Here is a 13,521-nt window from a genome sequence, read left to right as displayed (position 1 = left end):
TGCATTCTACTGTGAGAGTTATCTGTTAAAGATACAAAAATGGTTTTTTTAAGCAGGAAATGATGCACTAATGTGCTAATATTTATCGTGATTTATTGAAGGTGTCCATGTTCATTGATGAAGCTGCTGTTATTCTCATTTGCTACCCCCTCTGCAGGAAGTAGAGTATCTGTCTTTACCCATCCACCAGACTGCGAGTGGCATGTGAATGTTAGATCTAGGCGTCCTGGGGGACCAAGGAGGACTGAGGATATTGTACCGATCCCCGTAACCAAAGAGTTTGAGGTGCTGTCTTACTCACTTCAGCTATTCTGGGGAAACCTGTTTTGTCAGGAGGAGGGAAACGCAAAAGGGTCGGGGTCTATTAATCATCAGCAGGTCAAATGTATAGTGACTGTGCAACCCCTTAGGGAAATGGCAGAAAGGGACAGGAAAAGACACCGGGCGCACTCAGTGTGTATGCCTGGGGACCTCATACAACTTGTTGAAGAGGCTGTTCTGGAAGCCACTAAGGGAACAGGGTGCATCCAACTGCAGTTTGTGTCAGATGTCAGAAAAATGATGCCTGTCATGTGGGCTCAAAGGTCAGTCGTGCATCATTCCAGCGACTGGCAGAGAATGAGGAGACCAGTCTTGCATGTGGAGTTTCAACAAAGTTCAAAATTTTCAGTATTGTCCCCAGAACTAATCATGGTCCTTTGGTTCCGAGTCAAGTGTAAGGACTGAACCAGAGGCTTCGAAGGTTCTGCGGTATGCTAGACTGACTTCCTGGACTTGCACCATAGGGTTGAGAACTGTATTGTCTTCCTAAATAGGTCAGGTGTGCGCTACACAGCAGAGGCTGCAACTTGGGTAGCTGACTGTTTGTGGAGAGCACACAAGGTCTTTTATATTAGATGGCTCTCCCTCCAATCCAGACAACAATAGCTGTAGGAAACCTAGAAGTATCAGTGTAAGATAGAAATAAATTCTCCCACAGGTGAGAGTATTAAAATCCTAATGGTAAACTGTTGAAGCATTCGCAACAAAGTGCCATAGTTTGAATCACTCCCCAAAAGCAGTGAATACTAGGTACAGAAAGCTGTTTGAACCCTGAAATTGATAACTCTGGTACCGCGTGGCACAGAATTTGAAACCGCGCCAGATGTCATGGATGTCGAAGACCCATAGAGATCTCTGCACCGTAAGCTGTGGCGGCGCGCACCTCCTGGCCCGCTTTTAGTGTGGGGGCGCCACAGTGGAACACGTGGTCCCAGCGGCCAATAGCAGCGCCCCTGAGAGCATACTTAAGCGCCGGCCACTCGCTCATCCAGTCAGCCTAATCTCACTTACGTCGGTTTACACCTCGCTTGCGCTAGACTGCTTTCTTCTTGGTTCGTGTACGAGTTTGTTTCCTTGTGACTCTTTTGTTCGGTCTTGTCGTATTCGTTCTGTCATACGTTGGTCGTGTTCGTCCTTTTCCGTTGTGTTGTTGTTCGCAGGCCTCTTTGCGGGTCCCGCCGCACCTTCCGTCAGTGCTACCCCGCGACCGTCCTGGTCGCAGTTACAACAATAACAGTGAGATTTTTTGGGAAAATTTAAGCATATATTGAAAGGACAGGCAAATGGGAAATGGAGGTGGTATTTTTGTCACAGTAGACAAATAACTCAAATCCACAGAGGCAGAAATTCAAGCTGCATGTGAGATTGTTTAGGCAAGACTCAGTATTAGGTGTGGGCACAAAATGAAAATTGGATCCTTCTATCACCCACGAGACACCTCTCCTGAAGTAACCGAAAACTTTAGAGAAAACCTCAGTTCACTTGTATGTAAGTTCCCCAATCATACTATAATCATTGTTGGAGACTTTAATCATGCAACAGTTTATTGGAAAAATTACAGTTTTGTTAGTGGTGAGCATGATAAGACAACTAAATGCCTTCTCAGAAAACTACATAGAACAGATAGTTGGGAACCTCACTCATGATGGAAATATATTGGATGATCTAATGGCAACAAACAGACCTGACATCCTTGAAGATGTCAACATCAAAACCAATATCAGTGACCATGACATTGTTGTGGCAGCAATGATTACCAAAGGACAACTAAAACAAGCAGAAAGATGTATATGTTCAGTAAGCTAGATAAAAAATCAGTAATGTCATGTCTCAGTGAGGAACTTGAAACTTTCACCACAGGTTGGGAGTATGTACAACAACTCTGGCTCAAGTTTAAAAGAATAGTTGACCACATACTGGATACATTTGTACCCAGTAGAATAGTTCATAATGAGAGAGAACCTACATGGTATACACTCACTGCATAGAAACTTCTAAAGAAATAGAGATTACTGTGTAACAGGTGTAAAATAAAGTGTAGGGCCATAGATAAAGATATGATGAATAAAACACTTTTGGCTATCAAGAGAGCTATGCGTGATGCCTTCAGTGACTACTGTAGCAGAGTATTGTCGGTGATCTTTCACAGAACCCAAAGATATTCTGGTCATATGTAAAGGCTATTAGTGGCATCAGTGTCCAGTCCCTGGTGAATGAGACAGGAACTGAAACTGAAAGTAGCAAAGCAAAAGCTGATATGCTTAATTCCATTTTCAAATGTTCATTTACAAAGGAAAACCCAGGAGACTTGCCTCCATTTAATCCTCATACTGCTAAAAAGACAAATGAAATAAGTATTAGTGTCAGTGGCGTTGAGAAACAGTTGAAATCATTAATATTGAACAAAGCTGCAGGTCCCAATGGAATCTCACTCGGATTCTATACTGAATTTGCAACTGAGTTAATCCATCTTCTAACTATAATTTATTGTAGATCATTCTAACAAAAAATTGCGCCCATTTCTTGGAAAAAGGACAGGTCACACCAGTCTGCAAGAAAGGTAGTAGAAGTGATCAACAAAACTACTGTCCGATATCCTTGACATCTATTTGTTATAGAATCTTGGAACATATTCTGAGCTCAAACATGATGAGGTATCTTGAACAGAATGACCACCTCTGTGCCAGCCAGCATGGATTTCGAAACCATTGATCATGTGAAACCCAACTCGCACTTTTCTCACATCACATACTAGAAGCTTTGGATCAAGGCAACCAGGTAGATGCAATGTTTCTTTATTTTCGTAAAACATTTGATTCAGTACCCACTTATGCGTATTGCCAAAAGTACACTCATATGGAGTATCAAGTGAGGACCTTTTGGTAGGGAGGACACAGCATGTTATATGATGGAGAGTAATCATCAGATGTAGAAGTAACTTTGGGTGTGCCCCAGGGAAGTGTGTTGGGACCCTTGCTGTTCATATTGTATATTAATGACTATGCAGACAATATTAATAGTAAAACCAGGCCTCTTGCAGATGATGCAGTAGTCTATAATCAAGTTCTGTCTGAGAGAATCTGCGTAAATATTTAGTCAGATCTTGATCAGATTTCAACATTGTGCAGAAATTGGAAATTTGCTCTAAATGTTCAGAAATATAAAATTATACACTTCACAAAATGAAAAAAACGTAGTATCCTATGACTATAATATCAGTGAGTCACTGCTGGAATCAGCGACTCATACAAATGCCTGGGTGTAATGATTTGTAGAGATATAAAATGAAATGATCACATAAAATCAGTAATGGGTAAAGCAGGTGGCAGACTTTGGTTTATTGGTAGAATACTGGGGAAAGGCAATCAGTCTTAAAAAGATATTTCTTACAAATCACTCGTGTGACTGATTCTAGAATATTGCTCAAGTGTGTGGTATCCATTCCAGGTAGAACTAACAGGTTATATTGAATGTATATGGAGAAGGGCAGCACGAATGTTCACTGGTTTGTTTAGTCCATGGGAGGGAACTGCACTGACAGATTTTTCAAGGCTGGCACAAACTATCCCTAGAAAGTCTATTAATGAAGTTTCAAGAACCGGCTTTAAATGATTACTGTGGGAATGTACTACAACCCCCTAGGTATCGCTCACATAGGAACTTGAGGATAAGATTAAAGTAATTACTGCACACACGGAGACATTCAAGCAATCCATTCTTCCCAAACTCCATTCATGAATGGAACAGGAAGAAACTCTGATAATTGGTACAATGGGGCATACCCTCTACCATTCACCTCACAGTGGTTTGCAGAGTGTAGATGTAATGCCCAAGGCTTGTATCTTTTTGGATTCTGCTTTATTCCTCTTTTTTTTTTTTAAATGAAATTTCAAAACACATTACCTGTTAATTTGATCCTTTTGTTCATAAAACTGTGTCAAACCAGTAATAAACTGCAGATCCCCATAACAACTTCTTCCACCTGCACCTACAATAACTACTTAACAATTCTCTCTCTGTGATTAGCACAATTTCATCCCTTATGTGTTTGTTTACAATGTGTGCTTTCTGACAGTATAGTTGTAATAAAGACTTATCATAATTTACAGTGGATAGAAACTAGTTCAAATGAATTTATCTGTGCAGCATGGTAAGCAGAAAATACAAATATTTTACATAAATTGTTTTGTGAAATGCAGAGTTTTGCAATGCCAAATTACTTAAGATTAATATTTTGACATTAATAGTGATCAATGTAATTGCAATAATGATGATTGTTAATGCTAAAGCTTTATAATTTTATATGAAATACACTGTTCCTGTGTGTATAAAAGTCTAGTAAATTGAAGATTGTTCACAGTGCAAACAAATAATGGCCTTTAATGAAATTGTATAGAAGTTACTTTCCTTTGTAGCATGATTATTACTGTTCATGGCATACAGTGATAGGTGTAAATTGAAAATTATTACTTAATATGTAATGTAATTATTGTGTGTCATGATGTATGTTTGTCGTATTTTACTGGTCAACGGGCGAATCTCTGTTTCATCACAATGTACACTTAATAACATATTCTGGACATATGACTTTTCGCATATTTAAGAATTATAAGCAGCATTAATATGATACTGTTTGCAGCAAACACTGATAGCCTTAAATCAAAGAGAAAAAAGAAGAAGAAAATCTCAAATCGTACTATAGAGCTGGAAGAAAGAGATGGAGATGAAAACAATGAAGAAGATACGGCTGTCAGTGATCAGTATCTTGAAAAAACAAATGGGCATGAGGAGTCAGAAAACATGGGAAGCATTGAAGAAGGAAAAATAATGTTTGAATGGCTTGTTCATCCTCTCCGTTTTGATGAATTCATGAAGTATGTATGTATAAACACGCTAGCAGTCTAATGTACATGATAGTCCATTGTTTAATCAAAGCAAATTTCTTTTTGTCACTAGGGATCCATGGGAAAAGAGGCCATATCATGGACAACGGAATAATCCATCCTATTATTCAGCTGTGTTATCTACAGAGATGATAGATAAAATGTTACGTAAACACAATGTTAAGTTTACGAAGAATATTGATGTAACAACATATTCAGATGGAGTTAGAGAGACTTTGAATCCTCCAGGAAGGGCAACTGCAGAAAGGGTGTGGGCATACTATGAAAATGGATGCAGTGTGAGATTATTAAATCCTCAGTCATTCATTCCACAGGTTGGAATGATGGTTGCAACACTCCAGGAATTATTTGGATGTATGGTGGGTGCTAATGTGTATCTTACTCCTCCAGATTCACAAGGATTTGCACCTCACTATGATGACATAGAAGCATTTGTAATGCAGATAGAAGGCAAGAAACACTGGCGTGTCTACTCACCCCGGTTGGTTCTACAATCACTGTGGATTTTACAGAAAGTTCTAATGTACTGCCGAACATTTTCAGTCAATATTTTATGTTGCAGGTCTGAAAAAGAAGTACTTCCACGATTTTCAAGTCAAAATTTGACTCAGGAGGAACTGGGTGAACCCTTACTCGATGTGGTTCTGACTGCAGGGGACATTCTGTACTTCCCTCGTGGCTTCATCCATCAAGCAAACACTGTTCCAGGAGAACATTCATTGCATATCACATTATCAAGTTACCAGCGACATTCATGGGCTGACATTCTTGAAAAGGTACTTTTTTTAACTACCTCTGTTAATTTTTGTCCCTGATTTGTACTGTATATTAACGGTGCAGAAATATTCACACATTCAAAGTTCACAGTGTGATTCCTCCTCTGCTGGCTGTACAAAAATATCCGTGACAAAATTACATCCCTTGCATATTTTGAATAGAAGATGGGCATCAAAGAATAGTAATTTGCCTGCAGTGTAATCACATGTATGTTAAGTATCTTAATTCATCTTAGGATGACAGTACTGCCCAGTTAGAGCATTGGGTTAGAATACTCGAGGTGGAAAGATTGATTCCAGATATAGGTGTAATTTTTCATCATAATTTGCTAATTTTAGACTCCATGGTATGGTATCTGGCTTATTAATCGTTATATGACACTTACAGTAAGTCTTCAATAGCCACAACACCCACCATTTTAACCAGCACTCCTCCAAAAACTGTATACATCAGTTCTGCTTTAATGACAACATGTTTCCTGCATTAAAACGACACTTTGGTTGACAGTATTTTTGGAGTTTGTTTATTATACTCCGTCGACAAATGTCGAAGAAACTGGTAGTGCCCTTGCTGATCCTGTAACTGTAGATGCATACAAATTGTGAGGAATTCAGAACAGCATGATATAGCAAATTGCTACATGTTTAGAGATTAGGAAGTTTGTTTAGAGCATCTGTTTTGAAGTCAGTGTATGTCTTGTAAAGACATGGTGTCACTGATAGTGGATTTAAAATATTTTAGGAGATTTCTGATGTATTACATTTGGCCAATCATACTAAATGTAGCAATGTAATGAAAAGGATGGTTGCTACTCACCGTTTAGTGAAGATGCTGAGTCACAGAAAGGCACAAAGAAAGACTGTCAGAAAGTTTGCTTTCGGCCAACAAGGCCTTTGTCAAAAAAACTCAACATACACACACAGAACAAATATACTTACATCTATCTTATGTTCAAAAGTTGGCATAATCACTCTGTTTAGATGCTACACAACTTTCAGAAGATGAAAAGCAAATTTGGGAAATCGTTTTTTGGTCCTCATGTTTACATGTTAAGGGCTGAAGTGGTTTTGCTAGACAGGTCAAATATGTATTTCCTTTGGAAATCAACTGTTATGGTTTTTGATATAGTCTGCACAAAGCTTGCATCTGTTCAGTGAAATATTAGAGGTAGACAGCTTCATATTCAGTCTAATGTTTCTACTTTTTCTTCATTGGACAAATAGTCACACCGTGCACATTAGCTGAAATTTTTAACAAGTCATAAGCTCATAATCCAAGAATATTTCAAAGTTAGTTGTATGTTTACATGGGAGCAAAAATCAATTGTGGAAGTTGAAATCCAACAACTAGAACCTCATTTCCAACATTGATATTGGAACATTTACAGTTCATTAGAGTAAAGATATCATGACCAATCACAAGTATTTTCAAACTGTTTGTACCACACAGCTAGGCGGTAGTTGTGACTGTCATGATATCATTGCGTTACACAAACACACATTCTGTTTTTCATTGTTTGGCGACCTGCAGTGTGAACCTTCTTTTGACGCCATGACGGATTTCATTGTTTCGAAGCTAAAGTGCCACATTTGGCTATCAACATATTATAATTTGTACACTAAGAAAATATCATGAGTAATGGCACTTACACATAAAAGATCTATCAAAATCACATGATCACATGATTTTTGGCGCAACATGTTGTAGTAAAAATGTGGAAATGCCATGTCAATGTATAAATGTGTTATCTTCATCTGCCAGATAAAGCTACTTTTAAAACTGTAAAACCTGATTCCATAGTTGCATGTGTACAGTAGTCATAGAATAGCTACAGAAAGCAGGTACAATTGCAGCACAATTTTAACAGGTCAGAACAATGTTCAAAAACACATTTTCTTTGTACTGCTATTTCTCTTTTGGTTCTCCAAATCGTTTTCCGAAAAGATATGCACACCTTGATGTACACAAAGTGTGCGTATTAAGATATGACAGGTGTCACGGTAGATGACAGTGATTTCATGTGATGATAAATCCATAATATTCATGGAGCAAACAAGATATCACATAATTATGTAAAAGGCAACAATTTGTTACATAACAGAAATTCACTCACATAGATTTTGTACAGTTGCTTATATCTTTTATTATTGCATTTGCTAATGTTGTATTTCTTTGATCTTATATGTCAATAAAGATATATTTTAAAAAGAATTAACAAGCAAAAAGGCTTTAAGATTCTCACTAAAAAAAGAAATATTTTATTTATTTTGAGAAGTTGTAAATTTTTATTTTTGGTTGAAGAGGACTATTTTTATAAAGATAAACATTTCTCTTGTGTAAACATGGAGATTCATTGTATATTTTTTACTTTACTTTGGGCATTCAGTTGATTGCTATTATTCCAATCACTTTAAATGTTCTCAGAATTTATACACAGCCAGGATATGAAATATAAGAGTATCGAATGAGAGATGCACTATGTATGTATGTTGACCTTGTACTGGTCGTTGCTCTCATATTTCTTTTCTTAGTGAGGTGATTATCATCATGATAGAACACTATACACTGCCAATCCATAATTCATCAAACAATGACATTCTGTATATTTAAGATGTAAACAACTCTAATTAAGAAGTAACATGAGGCCTAGAAAATATAACATACAGGTATCAAAATGTGTCTCGTGAACAGTGTTTTATTCCATGTTGCTGACTAATTTTGACTGCTTGGTCACTTTCAAATAAACTTGTATCCATGTTCTTACATGCAGCAGTAACATCTTACATGTCATACAAGAAACAGAACTTGAGAGAATACTGCAAGAACAGTGGAATTTCAAGAACCACATTAAAAAGCACACCAGTAATTCAGGTTAAAGTGTGCATACATATGGACAAATTCACAAGAAGGTGAGCTGTCTGAAACTGTGCTTTACATTGTGGTTTTTGGAAATATTCTCTCATACCTCATTATTTATTACAACATCACAAATGACATGTTAATGCCATATGAATGAAGAAATGAAAATGGATACTTGAAACTGAATGAACTGTTGAAACTGAGGAATAGTGCAGAATGTAACATTGTATTTCAAATTGACAACCTGAATAGGTCATTTTAGTTGACTGATGAAGCCAAGTATGAAAAAAATCAAATTGGTAACAACACAATATCATTACCTGCTCTGGTTTTGCCATTTGAGGAAGAATGGGCAGCCGTTCCTTCACAGACATTCAGATACCTCAATGAAAAACTGTAGGGGGCCCACCATTCTCTGGTGAGTCTGTTCTTGGCTATCACTGGTCCCCAGATTTTGCAGCACCTCATCCCTTTCTGTTCTTTAAGTCTATCTTCATGCAGGAAAACATGTCCTGGGTATTTTTGGGAATACGTTCAAAGATTCGGTAGCCCGGCATCAAAACAGTCCTTCATCTGTTTTTTCCTTCTTTCTTCATTCTCCATCTTTTCCCCTTCCTCCACGTTGCTGCTTGAGGTCTCTCTTTGTTTCTTCTTCCTCCTTGTGCGCTCCGGAAGAATGGCCCATGCATTTGAGACATAACGGGTGACAGGGTAAGGCGTAATTCCCCAACTATGGGTTATCAGGTAGGGATCACGTGTACCCGCTGGTACAGGCCAGGCCCAGGGAGGAGTTGTTACCTGAGCAGTTACCTTCCAAGTTGCCAATTGGTCCCTCTGTCTGGAGTTCAGAAGGTGTGAACAATCACCAAAGGTGGGTGAGGCCCCCATATGAGGGGGATCCCCAGACAGAAGTTGCGTGCCATTTGAGATGCTGGCAATCGTGGAAGATTTTTTCACAGTGAGCCAATCATCTTCATCTCAGTCACATTGAACAAACGTAAATGGAATGAGGCTAAAGATTCAATTGTTCTCCCAGGTGCACCTCAATTCCTCTTTGTCACATACCGAAGGATGTCAGTCTTTCATTACAGTTAATCCGTTTTTTATTTGGAAAGGTGTTGATACAAGTACAAGCTCTGTGAAGTCCTGCCCTCGCTTATGTAATGGGACTTTGCTTTTGGAGATGAATTGTGATTTTCATGCACAACTACTGCTTATTTTGCTTCTCCATGTCTGTACTGTTCGTGTTGATGTCCATTGTATGCTGAATTCTCTTCATGCGGTGTTATTTATACTCGGGTGCTTGATGGTGTGACCGAGGGTGAAATTCAACATTATCTCTCTCATCAGGGCATCACTGTGGTCCATCAGGTAGCAAAAAAGGCTGATGCAAACTTAGTGCCTACAAGCACTCTTCTTCTCACATTTGATCAAGTAGTGCTTCCATTGAAGATTAAGGCAGGCTATGAAGTCATCACAGTTCGCCCGTATATTCTGAATCTGATACATTGCTACCAACATTATAACAACACTTGTGTGTCCTGTCAAAATACGGCCAAATGTGTTAGTTATGCTAGAGATGCTCATGAGACGCGATTGCTCGCCCTCTCCTCCCAGCTGTATCAGTTTTAATGGCAAAAATGCTGCTTCATCCCGTGAGTCTCTCTCTATCTCAATGAGCGGGCCATTCAGAAGGTTTGAGTGAAGGAGAAAGTACCTTACCCTGTCACTCGCAAGTTGATGGCTAGTCGAAAGCCCTGCATTGTATCATCTGGCACTTAGTACTGTCATTGATATGCCTCAATCCACGAAGGAGCTCCAATTCAGTACTGCAGTTATGAAATCACCCAGTATCCTGGTAGCATTGTCGTCTCCTCCTCCAACAGCTGCACAACCAGCCCCAAATCTTCACTCCCGATGGAAAAATCACCTGCTGCACAACCTTACTGTGATCTTCTTTTAAAATCCACGGCCTTCAAACATCCACCTCGAAAAGCCAAAACTTGGAAACACCCTAATGCAATGTTTGGAGAATTCCAGCTGGACCATGTAGCTATTTCTAAAAAAAATCCACCAGGGAAATTTTCAATGTTAAAGTTTTGAGGAATGCCAACATTAATTCTGATCATTACTTGTCTCTGGTAAAAATGAATATCATCCCAGATAGCCAAAAGAACCTTTCCAGTATTTCAAGAAAAAACAGACCTCAACTAAAAGATGTCAACAAAAAATTTAAAGAAGCCATGGTACAACCAGCCACTGAAACTATACTGACCAATAAAAAATACAAACACCCGTGGTGGAACGAAGATTGTAATGAAGCAATTGAAAAGCGAAGACAGGCTTGGATAAAATGGAATAGCAAGAAAACCTCCGAAAATCACGAAAACTTCTTGAAGGTTAGGAAAGATACATCAAAAGTATTGAGAACAACTAAGAGACTCTTCAACAAAAACCAAATCGATGAAATAGAAAGAAATTTTAGAAGACATCACACTCGGGAATTTTATAAAGCCTTTAAATCACAACTATTGCAGTTTAAACCTCCTACATTACATATAAGAGGACTTGATTGAAAACTAAATTTGAATGACAAATCATGTGCTGCAGCTTTTGGAAATTACTTTTCATCCCTACTGAATGCTGAAAATACAAACGAAAAGCTTGATTTCTATCCTACAGTTCCTCCTGCAGATAGTCCTCCTCCCACATTAGATGAAATCATGAAATCCATAAAAGGCTTGAAAATTAACAAATCTGGACGTTAGGATCTCATCTTGGCTGAAATGTGGAAATATGCAGCTCATGATACAATAAAACATCTCCATGATATCATAGTGAAGATTTGGGAAACTGAAACTCTACCTCCAGATTGGACCATAGCAATTATTCACCCACTTCATAAAAAAAGGCGATAAGAGTGATCTGAATAATTACCAAGGAATCTCTTTGCTACCAACGACATACAAGATCTTTTCCAGACTGTTGTTAAACAGAGCTGAATCAGTCCTTAATCAACAATTGGGCGAATATCAAGCTGGTTTCAGGACATCAAGATCCTGTGGAGAGCAAATCCATAACCTGAAATCTGTTATATCATATGCCAAATTAAGATCAAAAACGTTTGTTGTGACCTTTGTCGACTTTCAAAAAGCATATGACTCAATTGATCGAGAAACAAAAAAGAACACACTTGCCGAATTTGGTCTAGATAGGAAAACAATCAATCTGATAGCCGCCACTTTAAATAACACAGTGTCAAAGGTCAAGTTCAGAGGCAAACTATCAGAACCATTTGAAATCTGTTCAGGGGTGAGACAAGGTGACCTGCTCTCTCCATTGCTATTCAACTGTGTCTTGGAAAAGATAGTCAGATAGTGGAAAACAACCATACTGCCAGGTTATGGGATTCAAATTGGACACACAAGAAATGGCCTCAGTGGAAACTGTTTGGCTTTTGCTGATGATCTGGCACTCATTGCAAATAATATTGACGAAGCTAAGGTTCAAGTGTCCAGCCTACAATCAATTGCTGCTAAAAATAGCATTTAACAAAACTGAATTCATCACAAACATCAAATACGCTCCTCCTCATATTGAAATACAACAAGAGAAAATCAAGCAGTCGAAGAAATTTAAATACCTTAGAGAAATAATTACACCTGATGGTTCAGAAAAAAGCAGCTGTAGAAAGTAGGTGTTCTAAACTAGAAGGTGCTTTTCATCTGCGCAAAGACTTATACAAAAGCAAAAGCCTGTCTTTAAATCTAAGACTTTGTCATTATAACACTGTAATTAGACCGTCAGCTTTGTATGCATCAGAATGTTTAAATGTGACAAAGAAAGGACCACTATGAAAACTTGAAATAAAAAACCGAAAAATTTTGAGAAAAATCCTTGGCCCTATCAAAGAAAACGGAGAATTCCGCCGAAGACACAGCTGTGAATTATACAAACATACAGAAGATATTGTTACCAGCATGAGGAAGCAGAGAATGATGTTTTTTGGTCATCTGGAAAGAATGAACCTGCAAAGACTTACTCATTGCACACATTCATCAATTTCAAAAACAAAATCGCATTCAAAATGGGCAAGCCAAGTTAAAAAGGATTTACAGAAAGCTGAAAGTTCATTTGATGACATTCAGGATCGAGAATTTTTCAGTCAAATTACTAAAAACCTTATTTTGCTTACTACACCAGTTCCACGTCATGCCTGCAAATGGTCAAAACAGAGAAAAGAAGCAGTCAGCCAAAATGAAAATCTACTGGCAAAGGAGGAAAACACAATCATCAGGGAAGAGATAAAAATCTTCGTGGTCTGAAGCAGGCCGAAACGATAGCAAAAAAAAAAAAGGGGGGGGGGGCAGGCCAGAAAGGACAAAAGGAACACTCCCATGAAGACTTTCTATGTCTCTCCAGCCAACAAACATCTGGGTCTTCGTCTGCCCACTGTAAGGGTCTAAGAAATCAAATAAAGACAAACGGTCTTCTTCTTTCCCCGCTCGCAGATTCTCTTCGCCACATGATACCCTTCCCCGGCTGACCTGCATTTCACCGGTGCACACTGCGAACTGTTTTTCTGCCCTGGAATCTGCAAGTCAACCAAGAGAGAATGCAAACGCCTCTATTGATTTCATGGAACAGGACCCTCCGGCCT

The 13,521-nt window shown here is 38.5% G+C and overlaps 1 protein-coding gene across 2 annotated transcripts in view; it reads left to right on the top strand.

The window, feature by feature from the left end:
• LOC126195156 (ribosomal oxygenase 1) overlaps positions 1 to 13,521 on the top strand; it is a 65,434-nt gene that overhangs the window by 18,796 nt on the left and 33,117 nt on the right. For both annotated transcript variants that reach the window (XM_049933663.1, XM_049933664.1), the window contains 3 exons: positions 4,961 to 5,195; positions 5,278 to 5,706; positions 5,788 to 6,001. In XM_049933663.1, coding sequence (XP_049789620.1) covers positions 4,961 to 5,195; positions 5,278 to 5,706; positions 5,788 to 6,001 — 878 coding nt within the window. The remainder of the gene's footprint in view (positions 1 to 4,960; positions 5,196 to 5,277; positions 5,707 to 5,787; positions 6,002 to 13,521) is intronic.

This window comes from Schistocerca nitens, chromosome 7 (genome assembly GCF_023898315.1).
Source record: "Schistocerca nitens isolate TAMUIC-IGC-003100 chromosome 7, iqSchNite1.1, whole genome shotgun sequence".
NCBI classification, from domain to species: domain Eukaryota; kingdom Metazoa; phylum Arthropoda; class Insecta; order Orthoptera; family Acrididae; genus Schistocerca; species Schistocerca nitens.
The sequence above is the reverse complement of the archived record's forward strand: the minus strand, read 5'-3'. Positions and strand labels throughout refer to the sequence as shown.